General features: G+C 38.4%; 1 protein-coding gene across 7 annotated transcripts in view; it reads right to left on the bottom strand.

Moving 5' to 3' along the window:
* Nav3 (neuron navigator 3) overlaps positions 1 to 26,815 on the bottom strand; it is a 698,200-nt gene that overhangs the window by 6,527 nt on the left and 664,858 nt on the right. For all 7 annotated transcript variants that reach the window (XM_013111900.3, XM_040754919.1, XM_040754921.1 and 4 more), the window contains 11 exons: positions 26,066 to 26,219; positions 24,117 to 24,291; positions 19,725 to 19,822; positions 17,404 to 17,499; positions 16,605 to 16,773; positions 15,188 to 15,423; positions 7,966 to 8,120; positions 5,265 to 5,336; positions 4,471 to 4,667; positions 3,306 to 3,424; positions 89 to 292 (listed from right to left, as the gene is read on the bottom strand). In XM_013111900.3, coding sequence (XP_012967354.2) covers positions 89 to 292; positions 3,306 to 3,424; positions 4,471 to 4,667; positions 5,265 to 5,336; positions 7,966 to 8,120; positions 15,188 to 15,423; positions 16,605 to 16,773; positions 17,404 to 17,499; positions 19,725 to 19,822; positions 24,117 to 24,291; positions 26,066 to 26,219 — 1,675 coding nt within the window. The remainder of the gene's footprint in view (positions 1 to 88; positions 293 to 3,305; positions 3,425 to 4,470; positions 4,668 to 5,264; positions 5,337 to 7,965; positions 8,121 to 15,187; positions 15,424 to 16,604; positions 16,774 to 17,403; positions 17,500 to 19,724; positions 19,823 to 24,116; positions 24,292 to 26,065; positions 26,220 to 26,815) is intronic.

The raw sequence follows: 26,815 nt of genomic DNA, 5'->3' as shown, positions 1-26,815 counted from the left end.
CTACAGTAACTGGTCTTTGGTACTGATAGCTAAACGCTTATGACTACACTGACATAAAGACAAAACAAGAATAACCGGACATGCTTACCAAGGGGTCCCCTTCCGTGTCGGTCTGGGGAATGTGCTTTGAGGTTGTGGCTTCCTTCATAGTTGTGCAGCCCTCATAGCCAACATCTTCTGGTCTCAACTGCAGTAGAGCGGGGCCCTCCTGAGGCAGGGACATGGGGTTCCACGGGTAGGTTTCAAGAACCCACTTGGACGGATCTTCCCATGGTGCACGTTTTCCGTACATCTAAAAAGGCCACCACATACAAACATCATTTCTATTAAGCAGGGGGAAAAGTGTGACTGCTAATTAGGTGATGGAAAATGAATTTTCACATCCAGTTCCTATGTATCTTCCAGGACAATTTTTCAGATTTTAAACAAATACACATGTACATAGCTCACTTAAGACCTCAAGATTCTACAAGATAGAAGGGGGAAAGCATGAAGGAGTTTTATGATAAGGAAATACAGACATTCTTGCACACATTTGCTTTTAGTAATAACTTCACAAACAGGGGGGACAAACCAACAAGCAAAAATCCTCAAGGTTGATAAACAAGATGTGATTTTACAGTAAAGGGAGTTCTTTACCACAATGTACTTTGGAAAGATGATGAACGAAGGAGGCTTTTTGTCCACTTACTGTACTCCAATAAATATGTCCCTCTAATACCATCCCCTGCCCCCATAATCCCATTGTGTCCCTTTGAATAAGAATACCAAGAATAGAGTGGGAAATGGAAACCCAATTATGAATTCTGTAAGGATCTATGGGAAAAGCAACGAGCACAATACGAAAGAGACCCAAGACAAGGGAGAAAGCAGCGTCAGAAGAATGCAGGGGAGAAAATGACCCGGGAGTTTCTCTGTTAGAAACAAAGCTGAATGAACTGAAGAGGGCACAGTGGGGAGACAGAGACTGGTGAGATTTGTAAACAAGGGGTAAGGCCGAGAGAACATGGAAAGAAATGCTACACTTAGGAGGAGGCCACAGTGCACTTTCTTTTCCCTTGTGACCTGTGCCACCAAGGACCTTTCTGGTCACCAGGCATTTTAGTGACATGACCTCAGAGGGCAGTCTTTGTCTTGTTGGGTGATGCTTCCAGTGGTTCAGTGAGACAAAAGAAAGACAGAGGTATTGTGAATACAAGTCCATGGAATACTTGGAGGTTTCTCCAGAAAGTATAGTAAAATTATATGAATTATATATACATGTATAATTTAAATTTTGAATCCATGATAAAGCAAAAATCATCTAGGTCCCTTCCTTTTGGAGGCAGGGACTGAGGCAGAAATCTGAAGATTATTTGTTTTTCATCATATTTTTTTAAATAGCTCTCATTTTAGAGCAGGAAGTTTTGTCTCAGCTAAAATCTACTTAATAGAGGGTAAAAAATACAGAGATAGGTATACAACCAATTAAAGGAAAAATGTACAATTCTTTTGGAGGGGGAGATTCAAAACAGTGTTTCTCTGTACAGCCCTGGCTGTCCTGGAACTCACTGTGTAGGCCAGGCTAAGCTCGACCTCAGAGATCCATATGCTTCTGCCTCCAAATACTGGGATTAAAGTCATGTGCCACCACTGCCCAGCAATGTACAATTCTTTAAATGGTTGTGTTTATTGGTTTAAGAGATAGTTCAGTGGTTAAGAGCACTGGTTACTCTTCCAGAGGAGCCAGGTTTGATATCTAGCACTGACATGGCAACTTACAACCTTCCTTAACTCTAGGTCTAGGGTAACCGACACTTTCTTTGGCCTCCAAAGACACCAGGCATGTATGTGGTGCATGTACATACATCCAAGTAAAACATTCATCACATAAAATAAAAATATTAAGTACATCTAAAAGAAGAAAAAATTTAAAAAAAATTGCAAGTCTAGAATTGACCTGAAAAGACTTGGATGCGTATAACGAACGGATGCCAGCCATTTTAAAGAGCCGGCTAGGATGGCAAGAGTACGGGAGATTAAAAAAAAAGTGAAGACTATAAGAGGAGAAATTTAAACACCCAGAAAGAGCTTATTTGATCACTGACATTTCAAGAAAGATGGAATCACCAAAAGAAAAACTCAGATTGCGTGTGTCAGCAGCATCCTTTCCAAAGAGAACATGTGTCACAGAGCATCCCCCAGATGGTCCCCAGCAAAGCACTGGCCTTCATCCAAAAATGACTCTCCTTTTCCATTCCTCCAAACTATGAATTTCACAAGGTGTGACGTACCCCGTTCTCTGCCCTAGAGGTCACAGACGGAGCCCTCCAAGATTCCCATGATCTAAATTCTTTCATACAGTAAACGTTTCAACTTCAAGAAGAGCTGTCCATCTATTAAAAGTGTACTCTTTCCATCTTTTTTCACGAGTTGGTTCCCAGCCTGATCCGCTACACCCATCAGGTAACTTATTTACCTCTGCACGCTAACCTAGTACCAAATTATCAGGAGCCACAACAAGAAACTTGAGGTAGATAAATTTTATTGGGGAGATCATTATCACTAAAATGGTTATGACTCTCATCCAAATGGAAGTTTTACACAATTATAATGCTCAAAGAAGAGGTTAACAGATATCATTTACCCTAATATTAAAAAAAATCCATGTTTCTTCAAAAACAGAATCTATGGAAGGTAACCAGTTTCTATCTCACTGCTTTGGAGCTCATAAAGCTTCTGTTACTTTTGATTTGTTAGCAAGCAAATATGAAATATCAATCTACATATAAAGACTGGGATAATAGTTTATTAACATGGAAACTGTATGTGGAGGGCAAATAGTTCACCTAAATGTTAATTCTAAAATATAACTTCTCTAATATAAATGAGTGTTTATAAATGATAATATGATTTTTTTTGAATAAATGAAATTTGAGAGACCAGCTGACATTGTAGGCAGCACAATGGTTTTTTGAAAATTGGTGAAACCCAAAACGTTTTAACTAAAGCCATGTCTTTTTCCTTGGATCTACTTACTAATCTGTGTCCTAAGATGTATAACTGTGTAATTAAATACCCGGTTAACAAGAACATTTTCAACACCCATTGCAATAACCTTGGCCTTCAATGCATAGTGTTGGGAGAGCTCCTTTTGCACAGACATACACAACAGCCTTGTGTACACTGCATACTTGTTATACTTTACTTACTTTGGTTTTCTGCACAAACAGCCAAATAAATGAATGCTCTGGTTTTTAAAAGAATGAGGGTTTGACTTTTTTTGCATTATTTCTCTACACAGTAACAGAAGTCAAATACTCTACCTGCAGGCCTTCTCTTACTGCCTCCAGAATGTAAGGTACCAAGGAATAATTCCAAAGGTCCATGAACCATACCCTAGAACCTTCCACATCCATGGGGCATGGAAGGAAAAGCCGAGGACCTGAGAAGACGCAAATGATAGGATGTTTCAGAAGCATTGCTTTTATCAATCCAAACACGTGCTTAGAGACATTTTGGAGAAACATAACACACACACTCCTAGAAAATTCTACTGTTGGTCAGTCCAATCATCATGAAAACATGTTCATAAAAAGTCAACTTTCTGCCAGGCGGTGGTGGCTCACACCTTTAATCCCAGCACTCGGGAGGCAGAGGCAGGCGGATCTCTGTGAGTTCGAGGCCAGGCTGGACCAACAGCCTCCAAAACAATACAGAGAAACCCTGTCTCGTAAAACCAAAAAAAAAAAAAAAAAAAAGAAAGAAAGTCAACTTTCCAGCCCTCTTGTTTTTCCAACAATGAAACATTAATGGCAGGTAAAACACAGAATGAAGAGAAATAGTGATGTTTACAATCCAGTCCTTTTACAAACAATGTAAATGAAGTGCTAAGCACAACATGCTATTATTTGCAGATTTGAAATCAGTCTAGATACTCGGAGCTGAAGATGGCATTCATGCCTGCAGCCGAGGACTTTTGATGATTCATGGCAGTGGGAAATACACTTCTGCCCATGAAACTTAAGAAGGAATGGAAAAATAAGCACCACTGTGCCCCACCCCTAAGAGGGTAACTCAGTTTTATCTTTTGAGAAAAAGAAATGTGAAACACAAAACTTATTTATAAGAAGTCCATTATTTTGAACTAAAATCTCTCATGGCCACATATGAATGAGCTAATAGATAAAATATGTGACTTACTCTTTTTAGCATAAAAAATTACTCCGAGTACTTTTTCTTTGGACTGGTATTCTGATTTTTTTGGATACTTTCCTATTTCAAACTTAATTTTACTCTCCATAGTTGTCAGATACAATGAAATTGTAGATAAAACACTCAGAAAGACAGTTTTAGAAAGGAAAAGAATGCCTTAACCTTTGGGAGCTTAGAAAAGCCTACTTTTCCTTGCTAATCCGCTATCCAATCTGGCCACCTTTATGCAATACTCTCAGTACCTGGAAAGTGGGACATTTTAATTTTGGAACTCACCAATAGTGACATCAGAAGAACTATGTGTTTCCAAAAAGCTGTTGAGATGATGCCAGGTCTTAGGAATCCAGTCTATGATTTTGACTAAGTCATTATTGCGTATGTTCTTTTCAATTTCCATCTCTATCAGTTTCCTTCGAAGATACCTGCCCAAAAAGCCTTTCACTGGTTCCGTGTGGTTTGCACATAATACCCACCTACAAAAAAGAAAAGAAAAAAAAATCAGTTTTCTTTTTGCAAAATTTATTCCCATGGTAATTTTCATTGGAATATAAAGCACTAATGTTCCCATGTTAATTAATGGCCACAGTTTGATGGTGCAAGCATTAGAAAATCTATTATCATTAGAGTTATAATAAGGTGAATTTTATTTCCAAGCAGCTCATGTTTCTGAGAGTGAGTGGGTACACATGTCGAGAGGGCTTCCGTGGGAGAATGCAGATCCTGAAACAGGAGCTTTCTTCATGGTCCCCACTCAGAAGCAGCGTGCTCTATCTTAGCCAGGCAAGTAGTAAGCAGGAAAAGGAACATGTCTGATTACAGATTAAAGATCACAGAATGTCTGCTTAAAAAAGCATGCCAGGAGAAGTGAGAATTATTCCTACAACACGGTTAGCTGAGGGCAGGATTGCCAACAACCAAATGGAAAGACAGCCATCATTCTCATTAGAAAGAAACAATCACATGTGCACACGAGAGCACAGCCAGGAAGGTACACACACACACACACACACACACACACACACACACACACACACACACACACACACACACAGAGTCTTTCAAGTCCATACCTGAAATTGTGATGTAGCTCTAAATTTGGTGATGAAGAGACTCCCTGATTCATTGTTCCAATAATATAAGGACTAGGAAAAAGAAGAGAATGGGGCATTTAGATGTGCAAGAGATGACAAGTGTCTCTCAGGCATCGACTGCATGGCGATCACTGCTGCTTGACAAAGTTCCAGCATTTTGACATTGCAGACCACATTTCTCCAGCACCTTTTTTACTTTCATTTTTAATGATTCCCAATACTAATGCCTTTCCCTCTGGTAAGTTTTGTACAGGCTTTGGTGAAATAAAAACATTGTGTACAATGGTAACCTCTCTAAACAAAATAGTTCTTTGGAAAAAAAAAACCAAACAATGCCTACCACCACAGAAGCAGGAATGCCATTGGGCTCTCCTAATTACACTAAGGATAGGAAAGTTAAGAAATTCACTAGACATACCTGATCTCAAGGATGAACTGTCTACAATCCAGAGCCTGAGGCCATTAATGGTAAGAGTCCAGTTAATAAGTACAAGTATAGAGAAATCAGAATGGTACAGTATAATGAATGGGAAGAGAGTAAGACTCCAGGACCCTCCCTTTTGAGAGTGTATGAGGGGAACAGGCCCATAGAAGTAAGACTAAGACACAATGGGACACAAGGAGCAAACAGCTCAGGGCAAACTCTGCATCATACCCCTTGGGGAATGAAAATTGCTCTTCAGTTGTAGTGGCATTTCTGTGCCAGAAGAAGTCCTTTTGCCGGGTTAGGCATTTGGATAAAGGTCTCCATTCCCTGAGGGCTTAAGGAAAGTTCCTGCTTGCTAAAGCAGTCATTCTTTTTATCTCTAGCAAGAGGAATTTATGATCCTTCATTAACATATGACGGATGCCTTTTGTCAAGGTCAATGCTAGATTCCTCAGCCCCTGATCTCAAGCACACCCCAGCTCACAGACTCCATGTCTCCCTTTTAGTCCTAGGTGCAACTACACAGCCTAAAAGGCCTTTTCTCAAGTAAATGCTGTTGGTAGTTGTTCTGATTCCCCTCATATCTTGTCCGCCTGCCTTCAGACTACACACTTCCACTTTAGGACTTCAACTGTATCACTCCCCCACCTCTGCCAATATTGGTCTCCGGGATGTCTCAGAATTATAATTAAGACAACCAAACACTATTCTATTTTAACAGCAGGCTTTAAGAGGAAATTTTTATAATGTTAAAGTGAAAAGTAACAAAAATAATAGGAATACACTTTCTATTGGGGAGTCCAATTTGAGATCTAGCATTGAGGCAAAGCTTCTTTTTCCTCCTCAATCTGAACCTTAGTTTATCACAAAAGGAGTCTGTGGTCTTCTCTCTTCTACACTATTTTTTTTTCTTTTTAAGAGAGTATTTTACTATGTAGACCTGGCTGGCCTTGAACTCACAGATATGCATGCCTCTGCCTCTCCAGCACTGGGATTAAAGGAGTGCACCACCACATGCCATTTAGTCTAGTATTTTATAGCTCTTGTGCATATATCCAAACCTTGCTAGTTTCCAGTTATTTGAAGAGTCTTCTAAAATGAGATTTATTTATTTTATTTTAAGTGTATGAGTGTTTTGTTCTCATGTATGTTGGCATACCACAAGTGTGTCTGATGCCCATGGAGGTCAGAAGAGGGTGCCAGATCTAGAGTGATGAACCATTGTGAGCCTTTTTGTGTGTGCTGGGGATCTTATGGGTCTTCTGTAAGAACAATAAGTGTTCCTAGCCATCTCTCCAGCCTCCTTAAAGCTTCTTAATCATACCGTAAGATTTGATTCCCACTTTCACCTTTATTTTATGATAATCAATTTATAGCATTTTATCACTAGCCAAGATTATTTAGAATATCAATACTACTAAGGTTAATGCCATATATATTGTTGTGTTCTCTATGTCTTTCTCTGGAGACAGCGATCCAATGAACATGTGGCTTTTCATATTATTTTATGCCTTGATTTAATCCATCTCTTCACTTTCGCATTATCTGAGTGAACTAACCTCATCTCTCCAGGAAAGTTGAACTGAAACTTTGGTAGGGACTGAATAGAAAGCTTTAAAATATCCTTCTAGTTATCACATTCCCTAGTCCAAGAATCTGACCATCCCACCATTCACACCAGAGTTCCAGCATGTCTATGGAAACTAACATCATCAAAGATGTAATGCTTCCATAAAAGTTCCCATGTGCGGTGGTTTGGGGAAGAGAGAGGCAGTGTGATTACTGTGAAGCTGAGGCCAATTTGGTTAGCATCATGAGACCCTGTCTCAATGTCTCAAAACAAAAAACAAGCCACAAAACAAACAAAGCAAAAAAACCTGGGCGACATAGCTGTGGATAATAGGTATCCTAAAGCACACACACAGATCCTATGGAAATTTAGGATATTATTAGAAGTTCTTTCACTAATAGTAGGCACCACAAGTTTTTTTTTTAAAGATTTATTTATTTTATGTATATACACGTATCCCTGCAGGCCAGAAGAGGGCACGAGATCTCATTACAGATAGTTGTGAGCCTCCATGCAGTTGCTGGGAATTGAACTCAGAACCTCTGGAAGAACAACTAGTGCTCTTAACCACTGAGCCCTCTCTCCATCGCCTGCTATAAGTCTTAAAACACAAAAAGGTACAAAGAAGTAAATGGCATTACCATTTCTAAACGTGGTTGTTCCAATTGTTTTTATGAGCTTACCATTTGTTGTATTTACAGTTGAGGAAACCATTGAAGATATCGCTTAAAGAGCCCACGTGGTGAAGATTATCCAGAATGATGACAACGGGGAGCTCCACACCATTATTGTCAGCACTGCACTGCTCAGCAAGGTTGGCAAGATACTGCTGCAATTCCTTAAAGAGACATAACAAATACAACAGAGATGCATCTCCACCGCGTGCAAGCAATTCACATTTTTTTTTTAGGAACAGCATGCTGTGTGTTGGTATTCTGACATTATACTGACCCTACCCCCTGACAATGGGCAGGATATGCATACAGGCATTCAGGCAGATCCTAAGGACAGCTCAAAGAGACCTGTGTTGCATGGCTACGTCCTTCATGAGTTACGTGGCTGCGCAAGGAATCTGTACGCATGTGCAAGCTTTCCCGTTTAAGTGAGCACCTCCGCCTATTGGTCCCCACTCCTGCTTCTTCCTCCTTCCCCCCTTCCCTTCTTCTTTCTTGCCCCCACCCTTGTTTCCTTCCATGTGGGTGTGTTGAGTCTTGTGGTTCATGTTTCATGGCCCATAAATGAAACAAAGAACAACACTGTGTCCTTCATTCAGGTTCTTTTAATTATTGCCATGCACAAAGCCCGTTTAAAATTGAGAGGCTTGAATTTTTAAACTAAAGAGGGGCAGGAAAGCAGGCTGTCTAGAACTGAAAGCACCAGTGTATTTCAGTGGTTCATCCTCAAAGGGAAAGCCAGATAAGTTCTAGATGGGAATTCTCATGGTAAGCTATAAATCAGATGTCTTTTGTTTTTGATATTTTTTAATAAAGTTGATTTTTACCCAGGTTATTTCAGTTATAGACTAAAGCCAAAATGGCACCTTTTAGCTTCCTTGTAGACTTTCAACATTTTGGTTCCAACTATGTAGATGAGTTGTATATAAAAGCACATCTCTAGTCCTCAAACCAAATAAATAAATAAATAAATAAATAAATAAATAAATAAGTAGATCATTATTTACAACCTACAGATGACTGCTGCAATTGCAAACAGAGAAACCATTTCTTATATTTCACGGGACCATTTAACATCAGCGCTTAGCATTTCTTGAGCTTCCTAGTTATTTTTTATGCATTATTCTTGTCTAATAACTTTGGACCTAAATATGATAACCAGTTCTGATTGACAGTTCTCACAGATGGGTAGGTCAGGAGCAAAATTAGGTTCCTTAGAATTATCCTAATCAGTGAGAACATTTCCATAATATTTGCATATTTATAATGCCATTTTCAATTTGTAAATGTTGCTCAGGGTTAAAACAATTCCATGATCCCAATTTCTGGCAGTCAGGTAAACATATGCCCTCTCCCCCCCCCCACATACTAGATACTTCCTCAGTCTATCTACTAAGCTAAGTTAGAGAACCAACAGGAGAATGGAAAAAGCAATGCAGGGCGTGGCAGAGGCACTGAGTAACAGTCACTCAAGTTTCCTGATGGACTCATAGGGAGGTGTCCTTTGAGTCTTGGATAGTAAGTAAAAACTCTTAACTGTTAAGTTTAAAATCATTCATTGTTTCAACAGGCTTTATCAAGAATTTACTATGTGCCAGATAGTAACTCAAGGACCAGTTTCTTTGTTCCAAGAACGTCCGGCAGATGAGCAGACAACCTGAGCAATGATGAATATCACAATACCATACAGAAAGTACAATGCATGAAACACCACACCGAGATTTAAAATAAGCCCGGCATAGGTTTGAACAACAAAATATAATGAGGAAAAACTGTTTAAAATACTAAGAATAACTCCTCCTCCCCCAAGTTAGGAAGTACAACTGTAAGCTATATTTACAGAAATAATAAGGATGCTGTTGTTGCAGTAGGACACAGGGCATGGTGGTGGTGTGTGACAAGGACTGGGAAGAAAGAAGAGGCTGGATTCATGAAGAGGGAATTGGATGCATCACATAGAGAAATGTAGACCCATGGACCATTGATAACTTTGTGTGACTGTCAGTGGGAGGGAGCAATTTGTTTATCAAAAGAAATATACAATGACTTATAAAACTAAAAGCATTCCAGAAGCTTATTATTTACCAAGAAGTTAGGCTATGCATATATAACTGTAACTAAGATAAAATTACATTACTTTCATATATTTTGTTTTGCAACATGTAAAGATGGCTCACAGCCTCTAGTAAAGACTCAAGTAGCAGAAGTACTTCCCACTATTCTTTTATGGTTAAGGAATATTTTGGTGTTTAAAAATGAGAGAAGAGCTTCCCATGTAGAAAGACAGGAATAGGCAAAGTCAGAAATACAAAAATATGATGTTCAAAAGACAAGTGAAAAGCGTGAGCTTTGTAAAAGAGAAATGTAGGTAAATAACTAAAAAGGAAGATTACAATATGAAATGGTAGGGAAGATCATGCAACATCTCCTGGTGAACACACAGACATATGTAATATTCATGGGATAGAAATAAGGTAGAGTTATGGTTTTGCAGTGTAGAAAGTACATTGTATAAGGAGAAAAGAGATGAGCCAAGAGACACTGAGACTGTTGAAGCTGAGGGACACTACTGTTCTGAACAGGAAAAGTGTGATATGTTGGGTTGAGTATAGAAAGCAATAGAAAATACTGGAAGATTATAATTGAGCTAGATTTTAATTGTGAAGAGAGATTCTATTTTCCATGATGTACATGGATAAAACTGGCAAAAGAGTGAGGGGGGAATTTTAGGAGAAAATTGTAGAATTCTGAGGGGGCAGGAAGGTGCTTGTGGTAGAGTTTAATGGGAGAGGATGGGCCTCTGACATGGGCCTCATCTGCCATTTCTAAATATAATTTGACCAGATGAAGTAGAACACACCTGTAGGTTGAAAGAAAACTTTGAAATTGGAGAGAATGGGCATAGATAATGATGCTCAGTTCATGCCTAGCACGCATGGAAGCAACTAGAATCATTCAAATGGAGCAGGAGAGAGAAGGATACACCATTAGGAATATTTTCATTTGTGAAGGTAGAGGCAAGCAGAAAAAAAAAAAGATCAAGAAAAATCTTAACAGAAAAGTAGGAAGTAAAGGATAATAAAATTATGAAAGCAAGAATTTTTAGGAAGGACATTCTTTTATTATCAACATACTATATACAAGAAATCAAGAGACTTCAGACCAGAAGAACAATTAATGGGTATGTAGTAGGCTCTTGGGAATGTGATGACAGCCATGGGCCACTCATTTTTACAAACCCTGGAAAGTACTTTGTGATTCTCAGGCCAGCTTATGAGATAGAACATCTAGGTGGAGGGAGTGATGGAGTTGTATTAAGCATTTGCCACCTTACCAAGTTATGTCAGAGAGAGCAGTGCCAGCTGCCAGTTGGGATGGCAATGAGATGAATTCACAGCTAGACTTTGAGACCATGGACAGCTCCACTGTTCTATGGAGATCACATCCTTGTGTTCTCATATTTTGACTGTAGACACATTGCAGATGAATGTGCCCAGGCCAGTTTTCTGATCTTTTCCTACGTAACATTCCAAGTGCCTTCAGCTGGCCACGTACTCTTTACTAAATTCATTTCCATCCTTCGGGATCTGTTATATCAAATGTCACAAAGTGTAATTGTTTGTGTGCTCTGCTCTCAATCACAGCATTCCAGCTGGCAGCTTAAGGGGAGGCTTGTAGTGTGGGAAGAAGAGGAACAGAATGTAAAATGAAGAGCTACCAAAAACACGAGGAGGCACGTTTCTCTTTCTCTTTGGTAGCATATTGTTTGATTTTTTTTTCTTTTTTTTGAGTAAGTGCTTTCTGGCCATGTCTCCTCAGTGCTGTCTAATGGCATAGAATAAAACAAAGCAGCAATTACATGGCTCTGTTTTTTTCTGTAGCAAAAGACTTATTATTTCATGCCTCATTAGCATTTTATTTTAGAAAATCTATATTCCTCATTGCTACCCCTAGCACAATCTTAACTTGCCATTCCCTCTTCATTTATATCAATCTCCCACTCACACCCACTCCCCTCCAAAATCCCCCCCCCAAACCTATGGGGTCTCTGTCAACTTGAAAATAATAAGTCATATTCTCTGTCCCTAATTCTGCATCCAGCCCTATCCACACCTCATTCACACATAACACTAAGGTAGAAGAATCAACATCTTTCATTTGCATCTTGATTTTTCTTGATCACTATTATATTATTTGTCCAAGATTTCTTCCTGTTTTATTTAAAGACTCCTAAGAATCCTGTCAGGGCCCATGAAAGTGAATCTGTTCCATCTTGATTTAAGGTCAGAGAGTTTGAGCCCACTATTGCTCCTCCAAGGTTAAATCCGCATTATGTTTGGCCTAAGGTGTGGCTATTGTGTGTCTTGCCTTGATTACAAGCTATCTGGCCTAAAATGTAGCTAATGAATGTCTTATCTTGACAACAAGATATTTGGTTTAGGGGTGTGATTACTTCCTGTTTAGGTATTGAGAAGGTAATTACGCTTGCTTGTTCTTTGCTTCTTGGTCACCCCACCCCCACCCTCCACCAGCCCCCTGCTTTTGATTGAGGTATATAAGAACTATGAGTAATAAATTTAGGGCTGATCCTAGTATTCACTGGGTGCCTTCCTGACTCTATCTCTTGTCTCTTCTATATTTCTTTCCCCAATTCACACTCCCCCTCACAGGTATGGACTGTGTAAGTTGGCTAGACCAGACAGATACTAGGCAAAGTGGGCTATGACAGATGTCCTCCCAAACGTGGGCTATGACAGAATGTCAACCCTGACCACTTAGCAGTAACAAAATCTGAGCTGAGAAGTCTCTTTGCTGATCTGAAAAACGAAAACAAAAACTAAACTATTAAAATCTTTAATTAGAAACAATTTAATGACCATTATTAAGGTTTTCCCCTAGTACTACAATTTTAAAAAGAATTACTGAAACCAAAAAGAATATTTATAAACAAGTGGATTTTCAAAAAAGAGAATGTTTTGTTGACTTTACATTGTTAAATTGTATCCCACTGACTTTTAGAGTTGATATGTTTAATTCCTGCCATCTATAAAATCATCTTCCACTTTATCAAAATGCTTCGGTCTCCTCTTCTAAATCCGTTTTACTTATTTTCTAACCACTTTTTTTATTTTGTTTTATTTTTTTCAAAACTTGTGTAGAGTTCTGGCATGTCAACATTGAAGAAAAGCCAAAGAGAACATAGGGTATGCCCAAGAGACCTCAGAGTTCTTTTATCTTTTGGCTGGAAAGAAAAGCACAGTGAGCTAAAAGGCTTTCATGTGGAGATATAAAGAAACAGGAACACAGGAGACATTAAATATGCAGGTGGGAACAAATGAGCAACTGTCTCCTTCTCATTCAGCTTAAAGAGGAGTCAAGTTGGCCACCTTGGGTTTTCTGTCATCCTTCACTTCCAGTGACAAAGATTGACACAACCACAATCTGAAAAGCCCTGAACTCCAAAGAAATAGTCATAATTCACAGGCTACATATAATTAAGTTTAAGATACCCCATTGCACTTAATGTATACTACTGTTAGGAAAGAAATTTGAACTAAGGTGTGTTGGGGAGGGGAACTAAGTGTGTACTTGTGCAAGGAATCTCCATTGGTGTGCTTGTTACCTTTGATAGTTTATCTCTGTATTTTTCTATTTTTCTATATTTCTTGCAAAAACAGAACAAGACAAACTCACACACATTTTCTTTGAGTTCAGACCATGACCTTCCATTTTCCCTCATTCTGCATTTGAGAGAGAGAGGGGGAAAAAAGGTGCCAAGGAATTCAGCAATGGACCCTAATTCTCTCCCACTACTTAACGAACCATCCCAATGAGATGGTCTGTTCATTTAGTTACACATTTGGTTTATTTGAAGAATCCAGTAGGTTTGGGGATAAGATTACCCTTACTAATCTTCAAATTTTAGATATTATGGATTTTCTATGTCTCCTCAAACACTTGGGTGTTAGGTGGTTACTTGCTAGCTGGCAGGCTTTGAGGAACTGCCTGTATCCAGAGGCTGCTAATATCATCAGGGGAAGAACCTGCTGATGACTTTGGTACTGAATGGGCTGTTCAATGGGAGGGGCGGATGAAAGGGTACAGTTCCCTAGGGCATCTCTTTAAAGGGAATACAGCCCCCTCCCTTTCTCTCTAACTTGTGGTTGCCATGAGATGATCCTCTCTATGTCACCAAGTTCTCCTGTGTCCACGATGTTATGCATTAGCAGGCTGAACAATGGGACCAGCTGATCATGAATTGAACTCCCAGAAACTGTGGGCCACAATGGTCCCTTTCTCTCACTCCCCAAGTTTATCTCAGTGACAAGAAACCAATCAACACATTGAAAGGCTTGGTAAGTTTACACCATCCAACTAGGCCATTTAGAAAATGGTGGCATGTCTCTCTCTCACTGGGACTCCACTAAGATATTCCTTATGGCATCTTCACTTTCCCAAAAGCATCCCAGGTGGCAGACACGGAGATTTTTAACAAAAAACTGGCAAAACTAGTGTAGTATTAGGAACATGCCTACCGTCAGCTACTTCCTATTTTAGCACTCTTTATTTTCTTAAGCACAGAGCCATTAGTGAGCTTTGATAGCCTTACATGCCTGTAATAATGGAGACTGCTAGGCTTATTACTTTGCATATTAGAATGGTGGCCAAGTGCAACATTCCTCACTTTCCCAAACTTCTCATGAAACTTGATCTAGAGATATGACATAAGCAAATTGCTGCTTTACAGGATTTCTGAAATTATTACGGTTATCCCCAAATCAATCCCTATTCCTGCTTTGTCCCCATTAATTTCTCTTCATTTATTGATTCTTAGACCTAATATTGTCTTTTTATGGAGCCTGGCTCAGTCTGTGGAGTTAGCCATTTAACACTCTTGTTTCCATAGCACCATAAACGGCTGCCTTTCTTGTCTAACTCTTTGTAAATGCATATCCAAGGGACATCAGCAATAGAGGCACTGACATTTTATTCCATATAATCCTCGTGACTTTCCAAGTACATGGGAAGTGACTGTTATTAAAAACAGAAGTTTTATGGACATTAATTAAAGCAAAACTTGTTCATCCACTATATTCTAACTGTAGTGAATAACATAGTAGGACTTTCTTTTTCATGTGGTTACATGTAATTTGCACATAATTTTAAATCTTGGTTGATGAAGAAACTTCTGGATACATAACAGTTGTTTTCTTATTTCTCTGTGACTTACCTTACTTGACTTGTGGTCGACATTAAAGGTAGCAATTGCATCCTCTGTTGTTTTCCTCCCAGATTTGGCTATGACATATTCAGCAAGTTTGTTTGCTAAATAGGTCTTTCCAGTACCACTTGGTCCTGAGAGTATAATTCTATGGTGCTCCATCAGCAAGTTAAAATACCTTTGGGTAATTGGTTTAGGGATCAGTGTATCAAAAACAAAACTGTCCAGACTATTTTCTTCTACCCCTGAAGGAGAAAAATCAAAGGAAATAATAAGCATTATCGATGTGAGTTTTTTGGTAGAATTTGAAAAATATTATAAAGCCAAAATAAAGCTTTGTTGTCATAAAAATGTAGGTCTTGCACAATAATTTTCTAGCAATTTCTAGCTTGCAAGCATTGGTTGTCATTTGAACATTGGTAAGAAAGTACAGTGAACATCTAAGCTGCCTCCTGCTTAAGCTGCCCTCTGCTGCCAGCTACATGGTTTCTATTACTGCTTAAAGACAGAAAAAATTAAATTTAAATTTACTAAAATAAATAAATGTGCTAATTTCTCCTAGAGATGCATATATGGTGGTAGAGATGAAATGAGATGTGTAAAATCTAGAGAATCAAGACAAGGAAATGGCTTCATGAGGAGTCATCCAGGCGTAGTGAAAGACAACGTGAGTTCAAGGCCAGTCAAGACTACACAGCGAGACCCTGTTTCATAACTAAAAGGACAATACTTGGTGTTTTTCTCCACCCTGTCCTTTTACCTTCTGTCAGTCATAAAGCACCACAGCTGTATAGCCATGAAAGCTTTCTGAAAAAATGCAAATTACAATGTTTGGGATAGGATTAAGAAGAGTGCAACATTATTTCCTTTGACTAATCCAATTACTTTAATCATAAAACCAAATATTGATGAATCCCTCTATTAACGCACAATTTATGTAGATAACCTCCTCATTCTCAAACACACTTAAACAAAGGGCTAGAGAGGCAAACCTATGTCTGTCAGATGTTACATTAGCTGTAACCATTCACAACACCTGAAGCCCAGGAAGCAGCATGCCTCATCCCTGGTATTGACTTTCACTCTCTACTCCTGTGGATGTTTACTGAGTACACATACTTTCAGTTCCAAAATATGGTGATGAATGAATTAGTCTAAGAAACACAATAACTTTTATTGAAAGCTTGTCTCATAAAGTAGAGTCAGAAAAAAACTCTAGAAGATGAAATACCCCTAGTTGCCTTTCTTCTACAAGTCTTGGGGGCTCTTCAGAACTATAATTCTAGACAAACCAATGTCCATTTCATAGCAAAATTGTCCCAGAGGTTAATACAATTTACAAATGTATGCAAACTTTAACAAACCACAAGTGCAAAAGAAAAAAATGGGGAGGGGATCTGGGTAAAAGTTGTACTCTTCTTTTTACCTTTCAGGTTCACAGTGATGATATTATTATCTCCAACCAGGTATCCACAAGGTAGCAGTTCAGGCACTTCTAGGTTATGAGACCTAATTACATCTCCTATACAGTAGCTAGCAATACAGTCAGAGCTCAGACCAAGACTAGAGGATGTGTCAATTCGGAACACATATTCCTAAAGTGGGCCACACACACAAGGAAAAATAAGTCAAAACAGAGCTTCAACTCATCTGTAACAAATACAAATTCATGAGGATATAAAGCTGCTTGTCAAGAATTTGACTCATAATTTTGTCTAAGGCCAGACCACCCTGAACACACCCAAGGTCCTCTGATCTCAGAAGCTAATCAGAGTTGGGCCTGATTAGTACTTAGATGGGAGACCACTGAAATATTCATTGCTGTAGGTTTTTGGGTAAAGAGATGGTTCAGTGGTTAAGAGCAGTTGCTGCTTTTCCAGAAGTCCTGGGTTCAATTCCTAGTATCCAGATGGCAGCTCTCAACCATCTGTAACTCCAGGTCCAAAGGATCTGATGTCATTCTTTTGGCCATAGACATCAGGCATACATATAGTGCATAAACTTACATGCAGACCACTCAGACACATAAAACAGATACGTTTTTAAAAATCAAAAGAAAAATTGGATCAACTATATAAGAACTGTTACATTAAACATTACAAGGAGAGAAATCTTTCCTTATTGAGATGGGGAGGAGATCAGACATGTATGAGCTATGAAGCTAAGTAAAACATCAAAGGGGTGAAAATATGAAAACTGATGTTAGGCTACCTTCAAAAGCTTACCTTAAAGAGACGCCTAATGACACCATCTAAGACGTCCCATTTGGTTTTGCCACTAACACCAATGGATCCTATTAAATATGCCTGAGACTTCTGGTCCTTAGTGAGAACAAAAGGAAGAGAAGACTCAATCGTTTTATTAATTTATCACTATACTTATCATTAATATGTATTAGTGTAGTTGCTGCTTAAGACTGCATGTGGTAGGTTATATAAAATAAAACATACCCCAGTGAATTAGCCAACCAAGTGAATAAAGTAATAGCAGCAAAAAGAGAGAGAGAGCTTGGATGGCACAGTGAGCAAGGGAAATAGGTGCATAAGCTGTTCAGAAGGAAGGCAAGGTGAAGCTGCCACAGAGAATTGCTTTCCATACTGATGCACTTGACACATCCCTCCTATAAAGAGTTCACATAGAAGGAAGACAGAATGGCTCTTATGAAACAAACACAGAACTTCATCTTACTATTTTATGATTTTTTTGTATTTGATAAAACAGTTTTTGTACAAATTTAATATACAATGTATCATTAACAACTAAGTTATTCACATTGCTATGACATTTACCTATTAGAAAGTCTTTAAGAACCCACAGAGAAACTTACAAGACTTATTATGGAACATATTTTAATTGTAGAAATGGTGGTCTCGTAGCTACATTATTTATAGGATGGATTGTTGATTTTTTCTAGGAATATGAGAAATATAAATATTCTGTCAGCTGTAGTTAAGTTGGAATTTTTTTGGTTGGGTAGAAATAATGATATAAATAATAATTGTGATGCCAATAAGTAGAATTAGTTAACAATTGCAATCCTTGGTTTCCATAGCCTAGTAGTCATTAAAGTATAGTAAACAATCATTGAGCCAAGCCTTTTGAATGCATGGATTCTACAACACATAGTAGCTACCTGTTAAGAATATGTCTACCTATTAGGAAAACATCTATCTATTAAGAAATGTGAACAGAGGTCAATTACTCTGCTGAATCTAAGCCTCAGATTCTTTATCTGTAATACTGAACACTGTCAGTGTAAACTATCAACACCATTTCACCGACATAAAATCTGAGTTAGAAATCAAATCTTTCTTTTTTAGAAAAAGTTCACAAATGCTTATCTCAGTGGGTTTGACATTTACTCTTGTTAGGTATGAAATATTTATGTTCCCCAAATTCATGTGTTGAAGACCCGATCTCCAGTGTAATAATGACTGAGCAATGAGGCCTCTGGGAGGCATTTAGCATCAGTACAGACCAAGAGAGTGAGGACATCAGGGTAAGGGTCATGTCTTTGGCACAACGTCTCTCTTCCTTTCAGAGACACTAAGGAAAGGCACAATGAGAACCAATCAAGAAGTCCAGAGTGTCTACAGAAGCATCTAAACTGGCTAGAAGTTTGGACTTGTCTGTCTCTGGAACTGGTAGAAAATAATCTTTTTAAAGCCATCTCTACCAAATCATTTCATTGTGGCAGTCCTTACATACCTAGACAACGCTCAGGTATTGTACTGGAAAAAGATATTGAAACACGTTGTTATTTAGAGTTGTTCTGGGTGGGAAAATATTTTCTTTTCTAGTATGTTTATAGTGAAGTGAATAAGGGCGCTTACACAGTACAGTAGAACAGATGCTTTTAAATTATATGTAGTTTAGGTTTCCCTCAGACCACAAGACGAGTGGTCCTGTGGGTATAGGAGGCAGAAGTTTGAAGCTCAGGTGGAAAGATTAGGATGATGGATTACTTCCAACATTCTCACAAGCAGTATTTAGCTTTAAAACTCAAGTACTCTATTTTTTAAACTTTGAAATGTGTTACTATTTTTAATCAAAAAGTACAAATACGCATTCGGCGCTACTGAGTAATAGATTGGTTAAAAATTTTGTTTTAGGATACGGAGTCAAGTAGCATTGATTTGAAGATAGCATTTGAACATATTTGTGTTTTAGGATACGGAGTCAAGTAGCATTGATTTGAAGATAGTATTTGAATACAAAAGTTGTATAGCTGTATGATCAGGTAGGACTAAGCTTAAGATGGACATCTTAAGTGGCATTAATGGAGTGTGAGTTACTAATGTCAGTAGACCATCTCTCTGATTCTACAGTGTTCAGTGTCTTTACAGTCTCCTGCTTGCACAATGACCACATAAATAACTTTAGTGACCTGCACATGGTGATGTCCTGTTTCTATCCTTTCAGTTATATTACATATTCATCTGACATCAATGCAAAGAAGCAGGGTAACTAAAAGAACAAACAACACATATACATTGATAAATGTTCTAATTCTTGACTTACAGAGAATATAAGATTAGGGAAATACCTTTGCTCGACCATAGCCCTTGCTTATGGAGACTATAATTTTCACACTGCGGCCATCCTTATGTCCAGTTGCATCACCAGTGTCATCTAGCAAAATATCTACAGAATCCAAAAGAAACAAAATCACTACAGAGCAACACTAGCCCAGGGTTGCTTCCCGTCCATCTTTTCTCACTCCTATATTGTAAATATTATCTAATGGAACCTATTTTCCATGTTAGCCTAGTTGATTAGATGGTAGAACTAAGATTTTGATTTCAGCATTTATTTCTGCTTGCCAAGATTTTTACTTAAGTGTTGGGCTACTGCCTTTGAACGAGGAATAAGTTTTATTCTATTACAGGTAGGTCTAGATAATAAGTGAGTAATACCCAGGTACCATTTAACTGTAACAAACTGAAAAAGCAATCCAGTTTTCATTATGTGAATGCAAAGATGTAGAGATGTGAGTGACTGTCAAGTGAAACATTTCCCAAGCAGTTGGTACATGATGTAGTTGTGACACTACTTTCCTCATATCTATTATTATTAGATATTGCTATTAAGCATGGCATTGCACATACCAGTAGAAGTAAGTTACTCTTCGTTCTCCTTTACCCTTTACATTAACAGCTTCAAAACTAAAATTCTGTTTTTAGCAGTATTCTAATTGTTACTGAGGCATGCTTAATCTCAGTAGCATTTATAATACCAGTTTTAAAAATATATTATAGAAGATAATTGTCCAACTTGAAGAATTGGCATGGAAAACATCCCACATATATTTTTCCTTCATCAATGATGCTATCTATTGTTGTGTCATGCCTAATATGAAGATACTGTTCTGTGGATAAAGATAATTTAGTTATATACTAATGACTGCATGTGCCTGACCAGGCTGCAGTGATAATTTCATACAGACAAGCACTGTGACTATTAGCATCATCAAAACAATTTATTAAGACAACTTCTGGACATGGAATATTTCTATTTTTGTTTGAGACACGGTCTTACTCTCTCACAGGCTAGCCTGGAACTCATGGCAATTCTTGTCTCCTGAGTGCTGGGATTACAGATTTGAGATACCACACCTTCTGCAATGGCTGCTATTATATCAATAATAATTAAATTTCTAATTTTGCAAAGTAAGAGGCAAAATTGCTTAAACATCATATAATTAATAAAGAACTTGTAGAGTTGTGATATATGGAAATTGCATTCAAACTATTAATATTGCAAGCATGTTGAATGCAGGTCTTGGTGAAATTTTCCTTCTGTATGTTTCTTTTATTGGTTGATAAATAAAACACTGATTGGCTGATTGGCCAGGTAGGAAGTATAGGCAGGGCTAGGAGAGGAGAAGAATTCTGGGAAATGTAGGCAGATGGAGTTGCCATGTAAGCCACCAAAGAAGTAACAAGTCTGAACCCTTCTATGGTAAGGTAAGACCACATGGAACTACTTAGATTAATAGAAGTGGGTTAATAATTAAGACAGAACTAGCCAATAAGAAACCCTAGTCAGCAGCCAAAACTTTTATAGCTAATATAGTGTCAGTGTGCTTATTTGGGGCTCAAGGGAGGCAGGACCAGCCGTTACAGAGAGAACCTCTGAAACAATTTTTTTCATTATTTATTTTGTATTTTTGAGACAGAGTTTCTCTGTGTAGCCCTGGCTGTTTTGGAATTTGCTCTGTAGACTAGGCTGACCTTGAACTCACAGAGATCTTCCTGCCTCTGCCTCCCAAGTGCTGAGATTAAAGGAGTGCACCACCACTGCCCAGAAACTTTCTGTATTCTTAGCACATACTCTCTCAAGGAGCTCAATCCCAGTCCTCTCCCTCACTGTCAAGTGTTTAAGTCATCAAAGATGATCTTTACTAGAATTTATTTTTGTATTTACAGAATGTACATATATATTGAATTATAAAACTTATCCTATTGAGACATATAAATATTATTCAAATAAATTTGTTTCTTAAAAATTATTTCAATTATTTTGTTCCAAATTTTGGGAGTTTAGAGCAGAACACCATTGGGTGTTCATATATTTAAACTTCTTATAATTCACGGCCAAACTTCCTCCTCAATTACCCATAAATATCCATAACACTTCGTTATTCATAAATATTTATAAGTATATAAGTATTCAGTAAATACTTAGCAAGCATTGAAAGAGAGAAAGAGAGAGAGAGAGTAACCTGGATATTGAGGTGCATATCAAAGTAGAAACACTAAGCTTCTTGTCTGGATGCATGTTCTCAACAAAGTAATTTCAGAATAGTCTGGAAATAAACAGGGCAGTGAAATAGATAGGAATTGACAGGAGAAGGTCCTAGGTAGATAGGCATTTCCCTAGGAGGTGGGGTTTGGGAAAAGACCAGAAGGCTGAGAAGGCCTACACAAGCAAATTGGGTCAGTCAAAAAACAAAACACAAAAAAACAAACAAAGAAAAGAAAATATGAAAAATTTTTGTTTTATAAGATGGGCATGAGCTTGGCATAGTGGTTCAGTTAACCCTAGCACTTGTGAGAACACGGCAGGGGAATGGGGAGGACAAGGCCATCCTTAACTACATAATGAATTCAGGCTACATGTGGCTATTGGGATACCTACATAAAAGCCTGAGCCTAAATCCACACCCATTAAAAACAAGCAAACAGATTCTGGTAGTTTTAGGAACAGGCTTATGTTAGAGAGAAGACAGAGAACAAGGGAAGGGCATGGGGTCCTCTGCAATGATGGCGAGTTGGTAGCTGTCCTTCAAAGGGGAGATATAACTTGTTTGATAACCTAACATGTCTGTCCTTCACTTCATGTTACATTCTTAAAACTAAAAATGTGAAAATCTCCTGACAACTTGGAGTAAACACAAGTCCCTGGCCTTTACATAGATAGATAATTAAGGAAAAATTAAGCCAAACCTTCAGGGAGTGATTCATCAAGAACAGTGCTTAAATCCTACTTATTCTCCATGATGGGTATATGAACTTGATAAGTATCACAGTTATGCTCCTAAGACTTGGTTTATGCCTACGTATAAAGGGGTGGGGACTACCTACCTTGAGGGACTATTGAGAAGATGAAAGATAATATTTAAAAGATGACCCATTTTATGTGGTTCATAAGTTTTGTTGTCTACAACATTACAACTTTCTCTTTGTGCCCGATATTCAAATTCTCCTCTTGGTAGTGGGGTAATTATGGTATATCTCACTCTGGTGAGACTCCCAGATCACCTGAGGTAACAACTCCTAGGAAAATATAAGCTCTGGTCATGAATTCTCTGCAATTGTTTAGTGGAACAAACTACATTCCCAAATGGTTATAAACATTGTCTGAATTTTTCGATGTTGTTTTTTAGGCTATATAAGGAGGAAATTTTTTTGCATATTTTTTATATTATGAAAGGCCATCAAAATGGAATTTTAAAAATTCTGACTTTTATTTGAAGATGTTCTTCAATAAAAATGAAATCAATTTCAGCACTTAAATGTCATTTCCTTCTCTTCCTCCTTCTCATCCTCTGACCCTGTGCATCTAGGAGAATTTGGTTCAGCATCCCAACTCTACAGTGCTGTCTAGTTACCCAGGAACATGTATAGCATTGGTTTCCAGTGTCATCTGGTGGTTATGCCATGCAATTACCACAGATCCCCATGTAAACAGATCCTAAAGGAAATTTCTATGCCCGTGATTGAATGTCACAGGAAGAGTTATACCTTATAATTGAATTACGCATCAGATATGAAGATGAAATTATGTCATAAGACTCTATTTGAAATCGAATCAGAGCTGTACCCTTGTTCTATCATTATTATGTGGAATACAATAAGAGAATCCAGCATGTTCTCTTCCTTTGTTGAAAATTTAATAGAGCTACAGAATGGGTGATAGAAGACCATTATGACTTGAAGCCAGCATCATGAAGGATAGTGCAGTCATTTAGAAGTTGGCCCTGTACACTGAAAACTCTATTAACTGGCATGGAGTTATTATTGTTATATTCATGAGGACCAATCACCATGGAGAATATTTATTCCTATTCATCTTATTCATAATCATAGAGGAAGTACTTCACTGTGATGTTTTTTGAAATAAAGAAAGCTGTATCTCTAAGATTCTGTATTGTAGTATGATTTTTTTTTAATTTACAAAATAAAGTCCCAGGACTTGAGAGAGAGAGGCAGCTGGAGCTCTATGCATTCAAGGCCAAATGGTCTATATAGCTAGTTCCAGGCCAGATCCAGTCTTCCTAGAACTAATTAAATAAACAAACAAAATAAACAAATCTACTATTTCAGAGGATTTTGAAGAACAAGGAAGGCTTTCCTGACCTCAGGCTGTCCCCAAGCCCCAAGGAGAATAGAGAGTTAGCTTGCTGGGATCTGAGCACACACGGGCGCTGGCTCACCTGAGGTAACTGACTCTGTGATGTTCAGGTTGTTGAGTGAAAGCCCTAAGGACTGGCGCGAGGAGGAGGAGGACGCCGTGCTTGAGGACTCGGATGGAGGCCGAGCAGGTTTACCTGTGTTACCGGTCTCTGCCTTCAACCGGTCGTTTTCAGCTTTTAATATTTCAATTTCATTCTGTTGTGAATATGCAAAAGGTGGGGGAAAAGAAAGAGTTTGAGAAATGACACAATATGTTGTATCAGACTTCATTTGTATGCTTACTAAATACTATGGTCAGATGTCAAACAAACATAAATTATGAAAACGGGATTTTATATCAAAGAAGAAAAGGGAACCTTCCCCCATTGCACATGCGTGAGTTGCTACATTCTTCAAAACAGACATAATTACTAATGTCCTTATTTGGGTACTGGGGAGTAAACCAGGGCCTCACACACAGGAGGCAAATATTCAATCCTAAGCTATATGTTCTATCCTGTCGCTAAAACATACTTTTTAAATAAGTTTTAAAATTAAGAATACATTTACAGTATTCAGTTCTTGGTATGCCCCCCAAAAACCTGGCTAAAGAGATGGCTCAGCAATTAAGAGTAGTTTAAATTCCAGCATGGGTGCAACAAACTGAACAACCTGTATCCTTTAACCCCATTCTTGGTGGGGCAAACTGAGGATAGAGACAGTGGGGATCAATGGAGCTTGCTGATTCCTAGGCTAGCTGTAAGTTCAGGGAGCGATCCTGCCTCAGTAGAATATGCAAAGACTCATAGAGGACATGAGAAGAGAACACGTGATCTTATGGCCTATCTGCATGTACAGATCGACACACATGTGCACACATTCACAAAGACAAACACCAATAAACTAAATCTTAGTAGAATGCAACTGGATGCTTCCTAATATTCTCCTCTTTGATGTTTAGAAACAATTCAATTTTGTATATATGTGTTTGTGTGTGTGCCCGTTTGTGCTTGTGAGGGCAATGCCTCCAGAATTCCAAAGAGGGTGTCAGATTCCCTGCAAGTGAGCTTTCGGGCGCTTGTGAGCCACAATACTTGGGTGCTGGTTGCTGAACTCAGGTCCTCTGGAAGAAAGGTATCTTCATGCTAACCCTTCTCACCAGCCCCAATCCTACTCCTGATAAAAACTGTATTAGGCTTTTACAGGGCAATGATGCCAGTTACATTTCTGTGAATTCATGCCAACCGGACAAACTAGGCAAAGCAAAGATAATGACAAGGTGATTCAAGCTCCCTCTGCATGCCAGCTAACAAATGATAGAGGTTTTGTTTTGTAGAACAGGGAACCACACTCATGCAAACCACAGAGACCAGTCTGTCTCCACAGCAGTACATAAACTGCTTAGCATTTGCTTTTCTTATTTGCTGAGTCTGGGAAAGCAAGTCATCATTGCTTTACAAGGACGGAAAGGAAGGAGTCAGGGCACAGGCCCTTTCTGAACTACAGATGCTTCCAAAAGTGCCGAGGCTTTGCTATCAAAGACAGCATTCAAAATCACTTCTACTCCCATATCCTAAAGCTTGTGATGAATGTCTCTAGTTTTCCTCATTACTTTTGCTTTTCAATAGCAAATGGGTGGAAGTCAGATTTCAAAAGAACATCTTTTAAAAGCCAACAGAAAGGTAACTCATGGGAAAGAAAAGGAGCAAAAAAATCATAGTAGTTTCTTAAAACTCAACTCCCTGCCTGAATCCATTCACTTGTACGTGAATCTTGAATTGCCATTTGCTGGTTTGCCCTCCTGCTGCCAGCCTGGATTTGAGCAAATCCCCCATTTGGTATTAACAACTGAGTTGTGAAGACTCAAAAATAAAAATAGACCGTATTTCCATGGCGGTTTTAAAAGTAGAATTTGTTATCTAGCAGCTACAAGAGGAGAAAAGGCTGGCTTTTATCTTTCCATTTTGTTCCTGAAGGAGGATGCGCAGACCTGCATCCGGTTCATGGCTTCCCGGATCTGATCAAGATGATGGGCTGAGCTGAGGGCCTCCAGCCTTATATCCGTTAATTTTAATTCCTTTTCTCTGAGCTCGCTCTTCAGCTGTAGAATAATCTCCGCTTCAGCCTCAGTGCATTCACAGATCCTAAAGGAAAACCAAGCACAAGACAGGTCGTCAGGGGAAGTTGGAGGATTGTGGAAACGAGTGAGTCCTCTAAAGACAGAACTACAGTAATATCCACCAGGCACAGCAATTCTTTGCTGTTGGCAAAACCTACAGCAAAGGAGAATTTTACCAGCACTCATTCACGGGTTCCAAACTGAAAACAGCTATTCTTCTTTTTATCTTTTTGTCCTGTTTTCTGAAGTTTAAAGTCAGTCTGGTATTATGGAATAAAAAGCAATCCTCAAAACTCCCTGGTGGTGGATGCAGAGAGAAGTCATTGTGACATTTCATCGTGTATTTGTCAGGGGGCTTAGCCCTCCTTTTATAACATGAAATTCTCTGTTTTAAAAGCCAAATTATCATATTCTCAAAATGTTGCTTTCTTCTTTTATATAAAACTGTGCAAACAATAACCTTATTTCCCTCCATGCTGTCATTCAGCTTCCATGAAAATCCAATATAAATATTGTAGAAAGTAAATTACAGAGATTAGTTTTGGACATTTAAATAATGTATGAGTGTTACATAAACTTCCTGTTGGACTCTGAAGTCTTAGGAGATCACAGCTAATGAAG

Source organism: Mesocricetus auratus, unplaced genomic scaffold, assembly GCF_017639785.1.
Source record: "Mesocricetus auratus isolate SY011 unplaced genomic scaffold, BCM_Maur_2.0 Super-Scaffold_100011, whole genome shotgun sequence".
In the NCBI taxonomy this organism is placed as follows: Eukaryota; Metazoa; Chordata; class Mammalia; order Rodentia; family Cricetidae; genus Mesocricetus; species Mesocricetus auratus.
This window is presented reverse-complemented; position numbering and strand designations above follow the sequence as displayed.